The 22,382-nt window shown below is 40.8% G+C and overlaps 1 protein-coding gene across 1 annotated transcript in view; it reads right to left on the minus strand.

Annotated features, from left to right (window-relative positions):
* The window catches only part of rsrc1 (arginine/serine-rich coiled-coil 1), a 138,478-nt gene that overhangs the window by 75,737 nt on the left and 40,359 nt on the right, over positions 1 to 22,382 (minus strand). The window contains exon 5 of the mRNA XM_042487148.1: positions 11,258 to 11,294. Within this exon, the coding sequence (XP_042343082.1) occupies positions 11,258 to 11,294 (37 nt within the window). The remainder of the gene's footprint in view (positions 1 to 11,257; positions 11,295 to 22,382) is intronic.

The raw sequence follows: 22,382 nt of genomic DNA on the forward strand, positions 1-22,382 counted from the left end.
ACCAAAGACAGACAGGATCAGACACAACCGTCAAGAAGAGAGGTTTTAGAAAGTGGAAATGTGGAGTCGTTTATTGTTAAAAGGTGGCTTGTTACAGTGCCAAACAGACAGTGTTGGACTGCAGAACTAAGTGCTTTGCAACACACCTCAATTCAGTGTCTTGCTCAAGTACACTTTTACATGCACACAAGAAGAGCCACCACAAAACCTACGATTAATTTATAACCGGTTTTACCTACTAAGCCGCAGCCGTCTTAAAGTCTGGAGTGTGCTCAAAAAGAACTACTTCATATGGCATGTCATCAAACAAAACTACATGTAAAAGTGTTTATGGCCGTTTTGAACGGCCACAGTCAAAGGTGGAATGACAAGCTGGCCATCACAGAGAAGGGGATAGATGGAATAATTGTTGAAATATAAGGATAACGGCTTAAGCTTAAGGACAAATTTTCCTGGTGGGAATTTATAGTGTTGCACACAGTCAGCACAGTTTCAAGATCAGTGTCATCAATTCAGTACACGACCAAATGTCTTCCCTTCTGTTCCTGAAATATATTGTTTAGTTATGGACAGAAAAGTGTTTCTGTGGAACATTATGATGTATATGAAGTTGACCTTTGACCTTTTGAATATAAAATGTCTTGACTTTATCATTATGTCCAAGTAAACAATTTTTTGAAATGTTGTCATAATAAGTGCATGAATTCTAGCTATAGCGAAAAACATGTTTTGTGAGGTCACAGTAACCTTGACCTTTGACCCCCTAAAAATTTAATCAGTTCATCCTTCAGTCCATGTGGACATTTGCGCTACATTTTAAAAAAAATCCCTTAAGGTGTTCCTGAAATATCGCATTCACAAGAATGAGACAGATAAGGTCACAGTGACCTTGACCTTTTCTCCACACCGGACCAATCGCTGCAACACTCTGAAGAATACTCTGGTTGGAGCATATCAGCACCTTACATGTTGCCCCCTGTTGGGATATCTAGCGATGAGAATTTCAGTTTCATGTGCCCGTGCTTTGAGACAATCAGTCTCTTTTGCCGTTCAGCCAAAACACTGAAGAAGTCCTCTCTGAATGCCTGCATACATGTTAATGATATCTAGTCATGTATTCACAGAGCAGGTTTTATTATCAACAACATAGTCAATGTATTTTTCTTCACTCTCAAGAAATGCCTTTTTTATAAACATCCCCCTGTCATAAAAGAATCTACTTTTATTGGGATATCACTGCCGGTACTGACACCCACACCCGCTTCACTCGGGCTAACTCTTGCCCTAAATGTGACAGGAAGTCCTGTATGCTCACAGTAGGCCTCCAGCCTGTTCCCTTACCTCACCACAGCGACGACAGACGCACTGAGACACGCTAAGCTGAGCCTAAGTGCCCAGCGTCTGTCCCATTAGTAAAAAATAAACACGTCCCATTAGAAAAATAAATAACCCTCACTCGGCTTGGCAAAAACAATGCCACACTGTGTATAATGGGGTACCACATGCAGGAAATTTCATCTATTTGTAGTCATGCTCTGGTCAAACGGACTACTATTATTATTATCATAGGGCCTGAGGCCGAGCAGACAAAGCAAAGTATGGTGGGTCAGCAGATGAATAAATATCTGTTAGAGAGGCAGAGGAAAGGTCAAATGGGCTGTATCTGGCCAGACTGTAGTCAAATGGTGAAACTGCCTTATTACCAAATGATCGACTCCGTCCATCATTCCAAAACAACAAAAATGTATTCATGACTGAGCAGAAAGAGAAGCAAGAAAAAACAGAAATACTTGAATAGCAGCATGCATCAATACACATGCAGGCAGACGAGCAAAAGTTTTACATTTAGTCATCCTCTCTTGACATAACTGTCCATCTGCTCATTTTTATATCTCAATCTACGATAACCATCTTCAGTTACAGGCTCAGGTGAGCCTCAGACAAAAACTGAGGAAGTGAGGAGGAGACCAAGGGGAGAGAGCAGGACAATGAAGCAATGAAGGGTTAGATAGATACTGTAGGTCAGAGAATGAGAGCGAAGCCCTGCTGGTCTTCCTGATGATTAGTTGAGCTCCAGAATCTGCAGACACAGTAAACCATCATCTCCCCGGCAGCTCCGAGGAGCAGAGCCGGTGCAGTTCATCTCGTCTTTAACTCTACAGTGCAACAGATCATTAAATATATACTGCTACATACAACAGAAATTAAAAGAGAAAATTTTAAAAAGAGACTTTTAATAATCTTGTTTTAATACCATCAAAGTTTTTGGAAGATTGCAACTGAAAATGACAATATAAGATATTAGTTGGCTATTATCTCATAAAAATCCGTATTTAATAGTTTGCATTTAAGTTTATTTTATTTAAGATATATTAGGTGATCAACTACAAATTTATCCACAGCACATTCATACTTTTTTGTGATTAAATGTTTACTGTGTTTTTAGACACAATATATACAAAATATAGTGGTAAATATAATGAACAGACAAGCCAAAACAAGAGAAATAACCAAAAAAAAAAAAAAAAGGTTAAAGCATTTAATTCTATAGATTATAAAGGGCAGCTATGATATCCATCCATGCTCTTATTTTCTTTTGGCACCCTCTGTTCATCTTAGCTGTTGTGCATTCCAAGTTTGCCATTTTAATAACGGCCAGAAGCCAATATGACTGCAAAGTGAGACTCTGAATGTATCACTTTTTAAAATTGTCTTTTTTTGCAGTTGTAAAGCCTGCAAACAACAGCCTATATTGATTAGGAGTAAAGGATGATTTGACATTCTTTAGCAGACAGAGAGATGGATCTGAATTGTAGCTCAACCCATTAAAATCTGATTTAAAAAAATCAATGCCAAATTTCCAAAAAAAGTAGCAGTTAGAGGGTTGTCCCAAAGCATATGTAAAAATGTCCCTGGAGCATTAATACAAAAAAAAGTGTTGTTATAAGAAGTAACTACACAATATATTTTAAAATGTCTGCAAGGCAAAGAATAGGTGCTTTGAATGACTTTAAAAAGGATCAATGGGAGTGCTAAATCTATATAAGATAGATAAGAACATATTGTATTTCAAACTGGTCCACGAACACAAATCATAAGCTCTCTATCTCAGGACTTCTCTTTGTCTTCCAAGTAAGTTTCCACTTAAGATAAGGAATCTAGAGCCATGTACTCAACAACAAAAATGATTTTGTTATTTAAAACACCTGTTTTGACATACTTATCACAGAAAAACAAACTGTTCAGCATTAATGTTAGCCATTTTAGTGCTGAGACAAACAAAATTACATTCAGTTTCTCAAGATGGTGTATGCTGATTGTTGGCATGAAGCACAAAATTCTAGAGGGACAGATTAGTGACGTTGTCTATGTCTCTTTATCCTCTTGGTAAAGTAAGTTTACCAGAGAGCCAGCCTCCCAGAAACATTTTAGGGAAATCACTACTGCTGTAAAAGTATGTAAAACAAACTTTAACAAAACTAAATGCTCAAGGTCAACAGATAAATTGCAGTATTGTCAACATGATGAATGCTTTAAACACAAGTCCAGTCAAAGCCAGCAGCACTCTGAAAACAGAAAAGGGGAACTTTGTTACACACTAGCCTCTCTTTCTCACCTCAATATCCTACCTAAAAAACAAAAATCTGAATGAATAAATGAATGAACACATTAAATAAATGTGGATTTGCATAATGTCACCTGACACTTTGAAAAGTCCCCAAACTTGAGTCTATCTACTGTAACATTAATCTTAATAACACCACTGTAACCATTATTTTCTGTCAATAAACAGTTTCAATATACACTCTCTCTAACTCTTTTTACGCTGGAGTTTATATGCTCAATATTCATCTCATTATATTTTTAAAGTCTTCATCTGTTTCCATTTTCTTTCATTTGTTGCCTTCCACTTGGGCCTCCTCCTCATCTCCTCTTCCTCCTCTATGCCTACCCCCCAAACAACACACAGATATATCCCACACCCAAAAGAGGACAGGGGAAAACAGAGCCCCTAGAAAATGCAATATTTCTGTTTTTAATATCGAGGTCTATAAGATCAGGGCAGAGATGGGTTCCATGGCAATATGTTTATTTATATATTTTATAAGGAGGAAAAAAAATCTGCCTATCAGTGTTTGTATTTGGGGGGCCTGGGCCACTGTATCTGAGCTCATCTTATATGAAAAATAATGTTGTGTATGGCTATACTTTTATATATAATGGCAATATGGGATCAGGGCTCTTTTACAATGTGCCATACTTCAGGCTAGGGCTAACAGCATTTTATGGCCCGCCAGCAGTTCATCTTCATGTCTCAGGCAGGCAGGAGCACTGCATAATAATGTCGTTTCCTGCCCCCAAATGCTATTTCACAGGCCGGGGCTCATTTCTCAAACTTCACCACTTTTACAATTTCCCAAACTTTTATTCCCGTCATTATTACCAACAAGATTTCATTACGTATTTAGAATGTAAACAAGTCTGAGTAATGACACTCCCCCGTCTCCCTGGAATCATTCCCGCTGATGGCTCTGCTGCTATCTCGGGTGCGTGTATTCATACACACACATACACACACACACACACACACAAAGACATGCACGTGCATACAAACTACAGTTTGCCCACATGCAAGGATACAACAAGTACACATACATACATAAACTGCCCCAGCCACGATACAACTCAAAGGCAGTAATTTACTACCCCATGTGCGTGTGTGCGTGCATGTATGTGTTCCCGATAAAAAGGGGGAGGTGGTGGGGGTGAAAGGGGGTGGGGGGTGGGGGATAGAAGGAGAGAGTTTTATACTCAACTCACATAAATCATGTAGAAGAAAAATGAGCAAATGTGCAGGCTAACTCATCTTCTCTCCATCCGGAGAAAATGAAATTCACTGGAATACCTATCAAAACTGCAATCATCCAGAGATAATATCTTCTTTGGTCTATCTGCACTTTCCGATTTAATTTCCTCCATGCCCTTGACATCCAGCGATACCATTAAGATGAAGCACATACAGTAAGGGAGTAGTTCTCACGTTTTGATATATGAGATCTCTGCGCTTAATGTAATATCATCATTTGAAAATTAATGCAATCTTTCTTTTGTTTGGGGGGGTTGTTTTTTTGGAAACACTCAAGGAGCGAGCCACCGTGAGACAGGCAACAATATGGAGAGCAAGACAGTGATGGGGACACATGAAAAGGAGACAGAAAAAGAGGTGATTTGCGAGAAAGGAGGGAAAGACAGGGGGGTACTTTGTATTTTGTGGAGCCCCCCCGCTCCCTCTTCCCCTCCTTCTGTGCCAGAATGACATGCAATTACGTCTGGGGCTGCCCCGAGTCAGAGGTCACTCAAATTACTCCATCATTTAGCCGCGCCGTCGAGATGAGAGAGAGAAAGAGACCACCCCACCCCCTCCACATCCACCCAGCCCCCGCCACATCAAATATCATGAAATCATTAGTGTAATAAGCATGGAAATCTGTTTGCAGATTATCAACACCCCCCACCTCCCCATCCCCTCCTTTATCTGCCCGGAATCTCTCTCTCTGGGCTGTTTTCACCTCTTTATCCTACACAATCTTATTAGAGAGGAAGAAAGACAGATGGAGACAAAGAAATACAAAGAAAGAGATACAGTGCTAGATAAAGAGAAAGTGTTAAATGAGACAATTAGGGACACAGAATAAAGAAAAGAGATGATAATATATCATCCTGAGCTCCAAACTCTTCTCAACTTCTTGCATTTTACTCTCAGACGGTTCAAAGTCAACTCACTGCCATATTCAGTGACACCAGGTCTGTCACATTCTTGGTATGTGAGTGTGTTGTCGTCCTGACTACAGCTGCTGTTGCCTATCTGTCAGTAGGCCAAAAAGACACTTTGCCTCAGTAAACTCTTCAACTCACCAAGGGACGCTGGGGCGACATCAGCCATCCCTGAAGAAAGCCATGTGGACAGCAGTTTGGTGACCCCTTGTTTCTATGCTACCTTTTCAACGAATGCACTTTCTTGCTTTACAGAGCTCCTATGCAGAAATACACTCCAGCCTTGATTTTTTCCCCCTTTTTTATTTTTATTATTTCAGATAAAATGAGGAGTGGAGAGGTGTCTCTTGTAAGTGTCCAACTTAGAGAAGACAATGCTGCCAAAACTCCTAACAATGGCATTTTTTAAAATTTCTAATACAAACAGTTGTGGAGTATGAGGGATTAAAAGTAGGGATGGCCGTACTTGACTACTGAAGTCCGACTGAAAATGCTGAGTCTTATCTGCAGCTGTACGGGTCTATCTCTTTCGCTATATGAGTCTGTGCATCAATTTATAAATAGCAGTTGCGTCACTGTGTCCTGTCCAAAAATTTTGAACTTTCAATATTGAACTGGGTCACTTTGTGTTTATATTGATTATTTATGTTTTCTTGACACAAAGCATAAACATAAAAAAGATTATATGTTGAATGAAAACTAACATCCAAATTGAGTACTGCAGTGCTCAAGACCACCTCTCATTAGAAATGTATGATTTTTCTAGTTTTATGATTTTTCTTGTTTACCTGTATAGTCGTGACATTTGAAACGATATGAAGCAACTTGAGAAGAGCTTGTCGTACTTTACTACACTGAGGGGGAGCAGTGTAGAGTATCCCAGGAGTATTTTACTCAACATTTTTACCATCCTGAAGCTAATAAGCAAATTTAAATGACAATATCTTCAAGTAATACTAACACTGTCTGACGAAGGGTTTTAAGGTACTTTAGGCAACAATTGCTTGAATAATCGGCAGCATACAAGCCAGATACAGTAATTTAGCTGATTGTGTGAACTGGTTATGCTGTTAGACAGGAGAAAATGTGAGGTGGTGAGAAATTCTGTTGGAAAAATTGCGGTTACTGGACCACGTTTAAGACTTAAGGCATTAATCTAACGCTTTAAATGGCACAGAAACATTTGCCGTGTTACAAAACTCAGTATGTATCGACCTGGAGGTATGTTATTAGGATAGCACATCTGCAATCAAGTTATGTTTGCATAATGACAATTAAGTTCTTGAATCTTAAAAGGGCCTTAGTATTGCTTTTACGAAATGTCTGCAACGTCTCCTAAAGTGACCTCATGACCTCAAGTCAACCTGCAACCCTAGACTGACCTGTAAACCAACCTCTCCAGCTCTGCAGCATCACGTTCTATTCAAACTCCCATCTCAGGACCGATCTTTCCCTCCTTCCCTTGTTCCTACTCTACCCCTCTCTTCTTCTATCCATCCCCCGGCAGTGTGTGTGGTAGAACGATGGGTACAGCTGCTGATTGAGCCAGTAATCCTGATGAGGCTGATTCCTCATGTATTGATTGAGCTGCTGGCTTTCTTCTTCTCGGCTCTGAGAAGCGGTGCATCTGGACTGATTAGCTGCTGTAGGCCACCTCTTTCACAATCGCTCCATTTCTCCCAGAGCAAGGAGTGGTCCAACTCAAACTTGTGTATGTGTGTGCACGTTTGGACGTGTGTGTGTGTGTGTGTGTGTGTGTGTGTGTGTGTGTGTGTGTGTGTGTTAACAAAAGCAGAAACTAACGCAGAGCACTGGGAGCAATTAACTTCAGTCTTTTTCTCTGCATCACGACTGATCACGTTCAGTCAATCTGCTGAAAATACGAAAAACAAAACAAACATGAACAATAAAACAAACCTCAGACCACATAAATCTTAATTACCCACCTAATTACTGTGCCAGTCATTCACTCATACAGTTAACTGAACAGGAGAAGGCAACGTTAGTATCCATCATGAAAAATCAAGCGTGAGAATTATTTCAACAGAAGCTTGATTGTCACATCAGTGTGAAAATTTAACATGCTTAAAACTAAACAATAGAGCAATTACTAAAAATCATTGCCAATTATTTCAGTGAATATTAGGAAGTAATTATTACTGTTAAAATAATTCTTTGATACAGGCCAGATTTGAGGTGACCATTTAAAGGATAATATTACTCCAGCGTGGTGACACCATAAGTGTCAATATGGTTGATGCACTAATCTTAAGAGCAGTACATCAACAGAGAGTCATAAATGCCTGTTTAGAAATCTGCTGGGGTGTATGTGTGAGGTATAGAGGGAAACAGCATTTCCAACAGCCCCGCAACTCCACCACAGAGGGAGACGAGCTCCATTATTTACAGTTCTCTGTCTCGAATCGTAATCAGAGTCTTGCGCTCCCCAGGCAGCTGACTACTGGGGTGCAATCTCCCCATAAGCATAAACACACCCATAAATTCAAATACTCAGTATTCAGGTATTCAAATTCCCAGAGACACGTGTATACAAAAAAATGCACTGGTAAACACACCAATGTGTGTTTGTCTGTATGTAAAAGTGTAAATGTTTAACTGTTTGAGCTGATCCCGATAAAGACTAAGAATCAAATACAAACATGTATTAATCTGTTCTTATAAGTCCACTTAGTGCAAAAAATAAAAAAAGACACGCACCACACTAACTGCTGCCAATAAACATTAATGTATGTATACTTGCATGTGCAATACTTATCGCAGCCAGGACATGATTGTGTAAAAGTTTACATTCCTCTACAGCACCAATGTTTTGTATAACCCCAGCAAATTCATGTGAAATGATAATATGATACAAAGATAAACTATTCAAGGTGACTTTGACCAGAAATGTGTGTAAGAAAGTATGCAAACATGAAAAATCAGCACATACATATACATATAGACATTTGTGTACACTATCACTTATGTAAATGAGTTCACATTCCTCCACTTGCCTTTAAGAGGAAGGCTCATCTCAACATGAGACACACACTACCTGATGTTTGCCAAGATGAAACTGCCAATACACATATTGATTAATGCTGTTTATGCATGTAATCCTCTCTTGAATAATTCACACGCCCTTTTTATGGAGTACCACATCAATCACACCTCCAGACCCACCCATAGACGTCTCCAAAGCTAAACTAGACCATTACGACATTGTGCACTATATTTAATGTCTGTCATTTTATTTAAGTGTCTGAACTCTCAGGGAGAAATCTATGCACTTAACAATGGTGCCCTCAAACACTCCTACGGTAAACGGCGATGAGAGAATGGTTTTGGAGCCAGCGAAAGAGACCACTGTGCACAACCAGTAATGCACTTTGGGAGCATCTCAGTGTGTTTATGATATAAACACTGAGCAAAATACAGGCAAAATCACTCCACTCTTAAGTCTACTCCCACTTCATTCAGAGCTCTGATTACAGTCAAGGATAAAGGAGGTCTACTTTATGTTGCTCATTTTCAGGTCCATACTTGTATTTTGAGCTTAACTAGAACATGCTTACATGCTTTAATGGTTGAAAAACACTTCATTTTCGTCATACTGATTGTGCTGAAACACCTGTATTCACCCTCTGTCTGAGATGCTCTGTTTTAATGCCCGCCTCTTTAAGGCACCCTCCCAAAAGAGTCATATCTGGAGTGATTGGTTAGCGCATTCAGGGTCTTCAACATCTCGACATCTCTGCCCCGTCACAGCTGTGGAATAACTGTAATGACGAATGGCAGCGCTTTCTTTCATGAAAAATTATGAATAAAAGCTTCTAAACACAACCGCACATGTTCCAGCAGGAAAATGATTTGAAATCAGGGGAAAAAAATATATTATTATTTATTCATTTATTTTTTGCCGCAGAAAAGCAGGTTTTTCTTTTCAAAGACATTGCTGCATTTTCTGCCGGGATAGTGCCACGAAAAGCGAATGTTTTTTACCGAGACATCGCTGTGTTTCCAGTGGGGATTGTACCTCCAAAACTGGGTATTTTAAGCCAAAACATGATTCCCTCCCAAACACAACCAGGTGTCTCTCAGTGAATATCTAACACATATGCAGCCAAGATTACATGTTTCCCTGAAGTTAGCATGTAGCTACACGTAGCAGTGTAGACTACATAATGTAAACACTCGCAGTAATGTGCCTGGGTGAGGATATATAAAAGTCTGTCAAGAGCTGATGTCATCTTGTAGCCAAAGTTAAAAAAAAAGCATTGTTGGAAACAGTATTCAGAACAGTCTGCAGCCTGAGGGTTTCGATCACAGGGAATAACTTTACGTAAATTTACCTCATTATATGAAACTTTGGCCACGTTTAATATGAACATCCATCATGTTAATGTAATAGTTATGAAAGAAAATAAGGAAAAGTATAACAGGTCCCCTTTAAGGAAAGACTGAGCTTGACAACGGTGAAACCTGAGGTTGATTCTCTCTGATCTGCCACTCGTTCATTCGCTCAGAGTTACTGCAAACTGTTTGAATTTTGGGGTCAGTCATTTGTGTGGCATATTCAGGGTCATTTGCGTAGTGCGTGGTGGGGCTGGGGGTCATTTGCGTAAGGTGCCGGGAGCTGCAGGTTTAGTATGCAGGGAGGCGAGGGAGGGAGGGCATGTGACATCCACAGAGAGCCAGGACCCTCGCTGACCTCTGTCTATAATTCATCCCCTGGAATATGGGGCACATCAAACCTCGGTTTTTTCCCACCCAAAAAGAGGAGAAAGAACCTTTTCACTTTGTTGCACGGCACTCTGACCCCGTATTAAAGGGAGTAGCAAGAGAAACGCTGGAAACGTTGGCCATTAAATTTTCAGGGCTGTCCCGGGAGAGCGTTTCCAGCAGGCCCTCAATTCATGGATGGGAGAGGACTGAGCAAAGGCCCCATGCTGACAGGAGGAGGGAGAGGGAAAAGAAGAGAGAGAGTGTGTGTGTGTGTGTATGTGTGTGTGTGTGTGTGTGTGTAAAGTAAAATAAATCCCCTTTTATACTTCTATGTGCAAACAGGTAAGCAAACATGCAAAAATCCTTCAAATACTCAAAACAAAATGCAAAATCAGGGTGGATGTGGATATGTGTGTGTGTGTGTGTGTGTGTGTGTGTGTGTGTGTGGTTAGAATTGGGGATAAATGAAACACTAATATAAAAGGTGGACCAGGCCCGAGGGGGGGGACACTACCCTCCCTCTATCCCTGTTTTCTCTGTTTTCTCTCTCTCCCTGCCTGTTAGCTGCAGGTATTCAGCTCCAATTCCGGAGGTTTCATTAGAAATGCAGATATCAAAGTGTGTGTGTGTGTGTGTGTGTGTGTGTGTGTGTGTGTGTGTGTGTGTGTGTGTGTGTGTGTGTGTGTGTGTGTGTGTGTGTGTGTGTGTGTGTGTGTGGTGTGCGGGGATAAAAAGAGAGGTGTCGAATAGAACTTACCAGATGTTCTAATCTGCCTTTGATGTTCGCGGCGTCCCTGCAACACAACAACACATTTCCCCCACTGTAAATAAAGCGCAGACACAAAACGTCATTTAATAAAAAAAGAACACTTTTGCAGATGCACATACACAAATCCACGCTTAAAAAATACACACACTTCAATACGCAGGACAGAGACAGAAGTGCAAACACTATTCAAGCTTGCTTGAATGAACATTTCTAAACCAACATTTTAATGCATTAAATCGGAACTTTACCTGTGGCTTACTCTGATTAACTGGAATTAGAGATGCAATTTCTGATGCATTTTCACAATTAATAAATGTACCCTTTATTTGTTCAAATAAAATTCTTTTTTTTTGTTTATTAAATATAAACGTCTTGTATCAGACCAAAAATAATGAGTTTATTTTTAAAGATTACAAACAGAAAATATTGAAATGTGAGGATCTAAAATATTTGTTTTTTTTTTCAAATTTTATTTTTGCTTGAAAAATACTTTAAACATTAATTGATTATCATATACTTAGCAATTATTTTTCTGTCTCAACTAGTTGATAACATTTTTTCTGCTCTAGTTGGAAATCAGTCGGCAACTGTCATTATTGCCTCTTCTTTTTTTTCAGGTATTAACAGGATGGAAATGTTTTGTGGAAGAAATTAATCTTAATGACATCAAAAAGATTTTGACTAATCAAAAGGAAAAATAAATAGATTTATCCTCAGAATTATCCTAATTGTAACCTTTCAGACTGAAGTGCTGTGTTCACTGGCATCCACACCAGACTGGGGTTAACTAATATTGTCGCCTCAATGTTGGCAGCCATAATAATAATTTCCAAGTACAGAGAGAGAACTCGGAGCTTATTATCTGTGAATTAATAACCAAAAAAAATGTGTGTATGATTATCAGGGTAGCAACGGCAGAATGGCGAGGCGAGGAGGTGGAAGAAGGAGGTGGCGAGGGGGGGGGCAGTTGGTTTTAAAAAGAGCAAATTGGCAGTAAATAATAGATGCGATTTTGGCACATTTCAAATTTGCAGCAGTGGAAATCAACAGATCAAGAGAACACAAACAGCCCCCTTCCCCGATCCCAGCACCCCCCCTCCAACTCTGGCCCCCATTACTGACAACTCCACCCTGGCCGTTGCGTTTCACCGTGTAAATGTATGTGTGTGTGTGTGTGAGTGTGAGTGTGTGTGTGTGTGTGTGTGTGTGTGTGTGTGTGTGTGTGTGTGTGTGGTGTGTGTGCGCTGAGAGGGAGGAAGGCTTATCGACAGGCTTCAGTTGCTAATGCAGCCAGCAGCATCACAGTGTAAATCTACACCATCTCTAAAATTACATACTGTCTAATCCATCCACCATCCCTCCCTCTTCCTCCCCTCCTCCATCCATCTATCCATCCATCTATCCATCCATCCATCCATCCATCCATCGGGCCAGGTCCCAGTGTGACCACAAACCTAAGCCGTTCCCAAATCATCAACATTTCTAAATAATGGTATGAAGGAATGACAGAAATGCTAAACACAATTATTAATAAAAGTAAGACACAAGTGGAGAAGAAGTCATGAAGAAAGGATGTTTGCTTGTTTATTCTGTGCTCTGTCAGTGAGCCACATGCAGACAAGTCAACCACTTAAGGCAAACTTCATCTAGCTGTAATTACATTACATTCTGAACAAACACCCCGCCACATTCATTATACATGACGGGCGCCCGGCAACCAGACAGCAAGACATTTGTTACCGTGGTGACAGTGTGTGTAATCCGCTAATGAAGCGCAATTAGTGAGAAACAATCTAACACAGGGGAGACGCAGCGCTCGATCCCTCCTCCTCCACTCATTTTCCTCCACCCCCACCCCCACCCCCCCCCCCACCCCACCCCCCCTCGCACTTTTTTTATAACCACGTCTTTTTTTTTTCAGTCTTTTATTTTGGTGATCCAACCTTTATTAAGCTCTTCACTTGCATTTAATCTCCCACTCTGTCATCTGTTGTCTTGACTTTATCAAGGGCAAGCTGTCCGGCGCTGTCCGCACCAGGGCCAAAGGGATCGCTCTATCCATTAGACACACACAGCTGACACACACACACACACCATTTTACATCTTCATCTCTCTTTTCAAAACATCATATAATCTGCTGAGGTCTTCAGGGACAGAGCTTTCCTTTTCTTTTTATCTCCCTCCCTCCATCCGTTCTCTGTGCCTTCAACGCAGAGGCAGCATCGATTACTGAATTACGCCACAATATTAAATAATTAATATACTTGCCATGATTGATGTTTTGCATTAGGCCAATATTAGGTTATCAATCAAAATCCACTTGGTTTAATGTAATAATATTGAAAATGTGTCAGTGCCTGTTCATCCAATTTGTAGTGGAGGCAAGCCAGATAGTAATGGTGGTGTAGCACAAGGCCTCAGAGACACTGTGGCCTGTTTACTACAACCATAGGAGCACATTATAACCCTGGCACACAGCGGGAGGGAGGGGAGCAATGGAGGGAGAGATGAAGCGAAGACATGGACAGACAGGAATGAAGCAGACAGACAGTGATACATGATGGGCTGTGACAGGCTCGCCATGCTGAGAAGGCGTGGCAGTAACATCATGTCTATTAGTTTTACCTAAATCAAGAAACTTGAAGAAATGAACTTCGGGGACATTGAAAATCTTATTTATTGCTATATACAGTCTAACTATAAATGTATATATTACTAATGTGGCCTAAAAACCTACTATTTTTTTTAACAGTATGACTTTAAGAATCAGTTTGTCAGTGAAAGTCCATGGTCATATAATTGTGGGAACAATTGGGCACTGCTATAATTTAGGTGGAAGGTGAAACAGATTGGTGGTTCAATCTTTGGCTCTTCCTGTCTGTCAAGTTGCTTCCTTAAGGAAGAAACTTTCCCCGAAGGGTTCTCCAAATGTAAGAGTCTTTAGACAATAGTAAGTCTGTCAAAAATGAACGTTATGTTTGAGCATGTATTCATTAACCCCCTTTACACTGCCTGATAAAGGTAGGAGTTTATTAAAAACCTTTATAAAAGGGTACAATCGCAGTCTGGGGGCAGCGGAGGTAGAAACAGCGCTGAATCAACGGCTGTGTAAAAGCTGTCAGGACGGGTTTGTAGACGTTTTGACTAAGTGTTATGCATGTGACCCAACGCCAGGGGATTTAAAAAGCAGCAATATTCCAGTTTATATGCGGCCTGCATACTCCAATTAACATGCATAACATGCCGTTTATCAAGTCAAAATACAAACAAGTGGAATGGCTGTTGAATGTGCCAAGATTTTTTCACTAGTAGCAGACTTCTTTGACCATGCAAACGGTGCCTCCCTCTTACAACCACTCTTTTTAAAGGTTGGCCTTACAATATTTCTGATTTTCCGAAAGTTATCAACCACGTCGCTACTGCACATAAGTGATGCCGCTCTCCAACACAGAAGCATGAGAAATGGAGGTGGATTATCGTCACCCTCCAAACAATTGCACTGTAGTATTGAGTACTGATACACAGTCCTTCAAATTGCAGTGCAGAACTCCTTTGTTCAATAAAATGGCAAACTTCTTCTTTCTTTAGCAGGCAAGTAAAATTTCAGCTCTGGATACAGTTGAGAGCAAACTCAGCATTGAAATAAAAAAAGGGAAAATAAATAAAGTAAGCTCTCAAAAATGTCATGATGCAACATTTTGACCTTCAATGTCAGGCAAAAGAGACAGTCGTCTGTCATTAGGTTCTGCTTTTTACACGACAAAGATCTTGAAGGTGGACAGGACGCGTTGCATCATTAAATCATTGGGAACTTGCGATATTTCGTGTACAGACTACTTGTCTTTTTCCTTTCCAAACAGCTACAAGCCACAAAGACGGAGAGCCTGACAAAGAATGGCAAGAGAGAGAGGGAAGGGTCAGAGACACAGAGAGAGTAATGTACTGTTGTTCCAGGAAATGGTAATTAGTTATCTGAGGTCAATTAAGTAAAACTAGACAAACAAGTGTGAGTGTTAAACTGAGCCCTGGCAAGGTCAATATAACCAATTTAACATGGTCACTGGATTCATCACACTGTCTGCACTTTCTGCTTTCTCATCCCAGCCCTTTTTTCTCCCTCGCCTCTCCTTATTTAATCCACTTCTTTAATCGCATACTTTTTCCACTTGTCGTCTCGCCCGCAGATATTTTTCTCGGCCTCTATCACTCACAGTACATGTTCTCTTCCTCTGTGTCCGAACCTTTTTCTGTCTCTTGCACTTTAACGAGGATCTTTAAGCTGTTGCCTCATCTTACCTCATCTCCTTCTCTGTGTCTCTCTCCTCACCTGTCATTTTGCCCTCTCCCAATCACCCGCCTGCCGCTCCTCTCTCTCACTCCCTCACCCCACCCCTCACCCTCCCAAACCCCTGTGCTCCTGCTAGCAGACAATTAATTACAGAGCCAGCACCAGATGAGTTGTCATTTGTGGTCAAGTTTCTAATAATTGCATTAGGTCCTCAGGTTTTTCTGAGATGCACTCCACTTCTCTCCCCTCACCCCCCACTCTCCTTTTTTTCTTCTCTTTACTTGAACCCTTCTCCTCTCCTCCTCCACCCCTTGACACGGCAGAGATAAATATCTTCAGCCAGTCAATGGAGGCGACAGAGGGACTTAAAATGCAGAGGCAGTCATTTGATTTCCAGCTAACAGAGCTGCCCATTAGCCCAGCACTCATCAGCCATGCATTACCTCTCAGGCCTGCTGTCCTGAGCGTGGAAGCTTTAACCCTTTCACTGTCCACTACTGGCCAGGTTTACCACATAATATCAGGCATCCTTCGACTGGCTCGCTTCCATATTAACCCCTTTAACCACTTTTTTTACTCGTAATAGCAGCGTGTGAGAGCATTAAAGGTAGACTTACTGGTCAGTGAAAATTATCTTTATAGTTTCAATTTTGTGGCTTTACCCTGTTTGAAGAATGTAAAACTGTGGTGAAAAACCATCCAATTTAAGAGTTCAAAACAAAAATAGTTCAAAAATGAATCACCAATTGCTGTTAAAGTCTCTGCAATGGCTCCATGCAACAACATTTTTTGCTGACAAAATATATAAAAAACAAAAGTCAGGCACTGAATCATGATAAGTTGCTATGAACAGTAAATTCACCACTTCTAAGCAGAGGTGTGGAAGTTAACATTTTCTTGGCACCTAACTGGACAAAGTCGAGCTTCCTCCAGGCAGCTGCCTCCATCTCACTCAGACTTACCTTGAGTCTGGGTCTGGAGCTGCAGCTGCCAGTACCAGAGAGCAGCGTGAAAGCGAGGGGCACTCACTCTATAGATAAATTTGAGAACCTATGACACTGCGCAGTGACTTACCAAAAATATTCTGTTTATAACAAATAATAATCATAATTAACGATCATTATAAATCATAAAAACTATTAAACCAGAGGTTGTTGTTGCACTGCCTATAACAATATTTAAAGTGACTCTCCTTAAAAAAGGCAGATTTTAAAAATCCCTTTTACTGTAAATTTACTGACCAAAATTGCGAAAATGTGCTAACCTGTAAATATGAATGTTAATAAAGCAAGGTTTCTTTAAGGGTTACAAGTTTGATAACTTTTAACTGGGGAAAGATTACAAAACCACGACTGTTTTGTAAGCAGTACTCATTTTTTTGCTGTCGTTTGCAGCTATCTCTTTTTCTTACCCATCTTTGCTACAGAAATCAAATTTTGGCCTACAGCAGCCTCTCAGCCCTCAACCAGATATCAGTCAGAGATAGTGAGCAAAGGGGAAGACAGGACACCGTAGCGCTATGAAAGAGACATCATTCATAAGAGTCTGTGTGTGAGTGTGTGAGTGTGTGTGTGTGTGCACCCCATTTGCCACAGTTGCATGCCTTGTCAAGCGTGTCATTGAGCATTCATATGTTGTTTGACTGCTGATAGAATGGCAGGCATATTTATTAAAGAGTCAATGGGATGGGGACACCAGAGCGCGCACTCACTCACTCGCTCACACACACACACACACACACACACACACACACACACACACACACACACACAAATAAAACACACAATGCACTAATACACAGACCACATCAGTGACATCTGCCTGTTTAACTAATAGAAGGCAAAAGCTTGATATTAAGCAGTTGAGGGACACACACACAATAATACAGGGAGCTCCGCTTTCCCCCAGGCCTGATTGCCATCTCCATAGCTCCTTTTTAACAGGGCTGCCAATTGAAATTGAAATTGTACTCTTGTGTGAGTAGTATCAGAGCTACCTCTCAGGGTTTTATACAGCTGAGAGGAGGGTTGGGGGGGACACACACTCACAGGAAGGGATAATGCAGGGGTAAGTCAGGGGCTGTCACTCTTCCGTGCAGAACACATAAGAGGGAACAAAACACAGACTTATGCTTCTATGCTTTCTATGTAATTCAGTACACACACACACACACACATACACTCATACATCCGCGGGTTCACAAGCTGCCCCCCCTCCCCTTCCCAAAGGTGGGGGCTCTACTTTAGCATAATCCCAAAATGGTGGAGAAAAGCAGTCCATTAAAAACGGGGCTAACAAATTCAGCACTTTATGTTTCTCTGAAGGGAGGGTTAAGTGCAGTCAATAAAAAAGTCCGAAAAGGAGGTAGAAGAAAGGATGACGCTGATCTATGGACGGCCTTTTTTGCAATAAACACACACACTCCACACACACACAAACGCACACCTGTTCATATGTGGCCCTTGTCTGACACCTGGTCATGGACACACAAGTGAGACGGAGCGCAAGAAACACTTTTGGAGCAAGACTTTAAGGACTGAATTTCCTGAAAATGTGCAGGTTTTGGATTGAGAGGGCACGTCTTGATTACTCAACATCATCATCATTTCTATTACACAACAAGCGAATTGTCATTCGGCACCAGAGGTAAAAATCTGATGGGGCTTTTTTTTATTAATAAGCACTTGCTGTATAAGCAGTACCCCGACAAAACACTATTTGTTTAACCTACACAGACAATTTGGCATGATTTAATTTTAACCACTTTATAAAGATGTAATTTATTTATTTATTTCATGTTTTTTTGTATCAGGACAAGTATAGAGCATAAAACTGATGCCACATACCACAACATTTATAGCCTAAGCTAATTTGCAATGCCCGTCCCTACATGGACCTATTTTGATGGCTTACTGAATTTGTTTTACATGAGGAGCATAATTAACATTAACGATTAGGGGAGGACATAAGGGGTGGAGATAAGGGTCGTGGTACCAGTGTTAATGGATCAAACAGTTTTTGTGTGAACTAATCATTTTCTGTTCTTGTGAATGCTTAATTATTTTTTTCTAGAGCAAGACTGGTAAATCTGCCAGGCCAATTTATTAGACGATAATCTTGTTGCAGATGTATCGTTATTGCTCTATATGTTCCCTCACAATTAGTGCCTATCACACACTTGAGGATTTTGAAAAGACTAAATCTGACACCCTTTTACATCTAAAGAAAATATGAGGTTTTAGTCACTATCAGATTTTGCAAAGACTGGGGATCTTTCAGGGTCAGTATTTGCAAGACTACAACTAGATTCATTATGAGATTGTTTTCCAACTTGCTTCAGGTGGAAAACTATTATGCCAAACTCTCTAAGTAATATGACACCACAATTCCTCATTTGTCCCCAAAAAACACATAACTCGAGAAACACAAGATAAAAAGCATCATATGTCGGCAGTATTCTTGTAAATCCGACATCAGTGTATGTCAATCTATAAAAATAAACTGCATTTACATACAAACTTTAGATTTTGTCCCCTCAACTCACTACCGGCCTCCTCATCGGTTAGCTGAGCTGTTTTAGTGGGAGGAGACCGTGGGAATGAGTTATAAAAGTTCCTTGGTAAAGTAAGTGCTGAATGATGGATCGAATACACGCTGAAATAAAAACTGACCCTTGTTCTCTCCACAGTACGAGAGAACCGGGATTGTCATGTTCTTGTCCTGTCCTGTTTGTCCTTGTCTTGTTTGGTGCTGGAAAGAAAGCACCTATTGGTTGATGACAATGTTCACATCATTGTGCTTCAATATTTGCATGAGCCAAGATTAATAACTTACTTTAACAATAAACATGTTTGATTTGCTGGGAACCGCAAGACGAGAATGTCCCGCTTAAGCTCCCAAATAACGACATCAGTATAGGCCTCAAAAATCCATTACTGAATTTTGGGCAACATTGTGTCATCAACACGTGTTCTGTTGCCTTTTGAACATAGAAGATAAAACTCTTACTTTAGGCAGAAGAAGGCAGATGGGGCCTTGTATCTGTGCTTTGGACCTGGCACATGTTCAAATTTATTTTGCTATTAAAGAATCAAATCATGCATCAGTAGGTCATGGTTGAGGAACCATCTTCAAGTCATTTTGAGCCAGCAAACTCAACCGACACCCAGATCCATTTACACAAATATTTAAACACACATATAACATCACAGACCGAGCCCGTCTCCCTACAGACTGCCCATATCTGCCTCTTCTCAGCCTGTGCACACCAACTCAGTGCTGCAGGGAATTGAATGCTGGGGCCAAGTTTTAAAGTAAATTGACTTCTTTTTAGTGTGTTACATAGAGGGAGAGCAGGACAAAGACAGAGAGAGAAAAAGCAAAAGGGAGACATGGAGAGCAATCAATTTCCCCCCGGTTTCTTCAATAGCCGGCGGTCCTTTTCATACCTCCCAATTAGAACCTTTCCTAATCAGAGAAATACCTCTCCATTATTGAGACGGAGACAATGACACTCCCCAACATTTCCGCTTGCTCCAAAACTCTGTAGATTGCAGTGCTGGTACACAAAGAATAAAGCACTGGGCTTATATGGCAGGGGGGGCTGGGGGGGGACGCTTGTGTTAAAATCACATGTGGAAATCTTTTGGCTCTTCTCACGGCCCCAGAAAAACTGATGGGGAACAATGGCAGCCCGGCACAGCATCTGTCATGGCACAATATAAAAAGATGATCTTGGCATCGAATGGACAAAAAAAAAAAGAAAAAGAACTAGGGAGAGGGAGGAAGACGGGGGAATGGAGGGGAGGGGAAGGGGAGGGCCAGGCGAGAGGTAATTCATTTGCAAATCAGGCCCTGGCGCTCAGGTCTATTTCAAGCTGCCAGTGGGTGCCAGGAGTTAACAAGGTAATCAGTTTCAATCCTGCCCTTCAATTGTACATCACACCCTCATCCAGAGAATACCCAGGCCTTTCTATAGGGGCAGAGGGGGGGAAATAGCAATCTGGCTGCCGGCTGGCTGCACACACAATACACACACACACACACCTGAAGACAAGTGTGTAAACATACAGGCACCCACACAAATGCACATCTACAAAGATATAATAGTTCATTAATAGCCACGTATCCACAACATGTCCTTACAAGCTACCGTACTCAATTTTTATGATTGTTCAAGTCGTTTAATCAAGCAAAAAAAGCCAAATATTTGCTAGTTTTTAGTTACTTGCTTTTCTGTATTATAAATTTAATTTGAATATGTTTGGGGTTCGGGCTGTTCTGGGGAAAACAAGACATTTGAATATATCTCAAGAGGTCAAAATCACCATTTTTGACATCTTTTGACCAAAAGTAAAATAAATAAATAAATAAATAAAAATTGACATATCAATCATGAAAACGTAAGGGTTAGTTTCAGCATGAGCAAAGCACTGACACGTCAATTTATTTAGTCATTCTGTCGTGTCTCTCATCTTACTTTTTACAGTAAATATGTATATTTGTTTGTTTGCTTGAATATCTATGTGCCAGCACCATAGTCAAATTTCAAATTGCTGCTGACAATAATGTCACAAAACCTAAAAAATATGTACTTATGACTTATTCCTATTCTAACAAGTTTAAGTTGTTAAAAAGAGGCCTGGAAAGATTTGGTCATGTTTGTCATGTGTACTGTGGCCCACTTTGATTTAAACTAAATAACTGGATATTAGAAATCTTCTTTCTCAAGGGGGAACAAGGCTGTTCTGAGCCTAAAAGTGGTACAAGCAAAACAGTTGAAAGAAAACAGCAAGCTAAATCTGTCCTAATCCTTTCTTCCTCTCTCTGTATTCCTCTCTTTAGCTTGTGTCAGCTGTAACCGGCTGGCCGAGAGGCAGTTAGCCCCAGTTAGTCCCTCATCTGCATAATCAATATGACAACCTTATTTTTCTGATGCAAACAGGATTTTGCTGCTGAGCTGTGTTTGTTGATGTGCGTGTGCGTGTGTGTGTGAGTGCCCAGTCTGCTTCTGGCCAGCCTCAGTCATGGCCCTCTTTAGCCTTAATTAGATTAGGTGCGATTATCCCGGCTCTACCTTACAAGTGTACAGGCGGGATAAAGTGGCCACAAAGGCCAGCCTGTCACAGGGAGCGGGCTCTGGTCTGCAGGTTATCAGGGTCCAGGGAGACAAACTGCGTACATTGTTATTCATATCATCTCAACACCGTTTTCTACGATGCCTTTTTCACTTCTCTTCTTTCACTGATCCTCCTCCCGCACCATTCCATGTCTGTGGTGTCAAACTGGCGTAATCAGTGGCTGGGGTAAGTCTCTTTTTTTCTCTTTTTCTGTCTGTCCGTCAGAAGACAAAACAACATGGCCCCGAGCGCTCTGCAGTCTGGCCTACAGGGAGAGATGTCAAGAGTGTGAGAGTGTGTGTGTCTGCAGACTTCAAGGAAAAGCGGTACAAAGAAAAGTTAACCCAAGTCTCACACTAATGCAAATAGATGAACATGCACGGAACAGTCTTACATGCACACACAGATGCCGAGGACAGAGTCGCTGCAACAGCTCACACATGCTGACAACTTGCAAACAAAATCCTACTCTGAACACCTGAATCTACGCCATCTGAAACAACTCTAGAGCTGGATGACGAACCTCAACATTAGTTTTTTGTACCAACTCAAATCTGTCCACAACGCAAAGTATCCAAAGCTATGGTGCACACAAATTTGGCACTGAATGTCTGGTCAGATTTGTAATCTTGTTTACTAACTCTGTGATGAAACAAGTGCTCATCTAAAAAAAAAAAAAAATCTTTGCCAAGGAATTTTTTATTT

This window comes from Plectropomus leopardus, chromosome 5 (genome assembly GCF_008729295.1).
Source record: "Plectropomus leopardus isolate mb chromosome 5, YSFRI_Pleo_2.0, whole genome shotgun sequence".
In the NCBI taxonomy this organism is placed as follows: Eukaryota; Metazoa; Chordata; class Actinopteri; order Perciformes; family Serranidae; genus Plectropomus; species Plectropomus leopardus.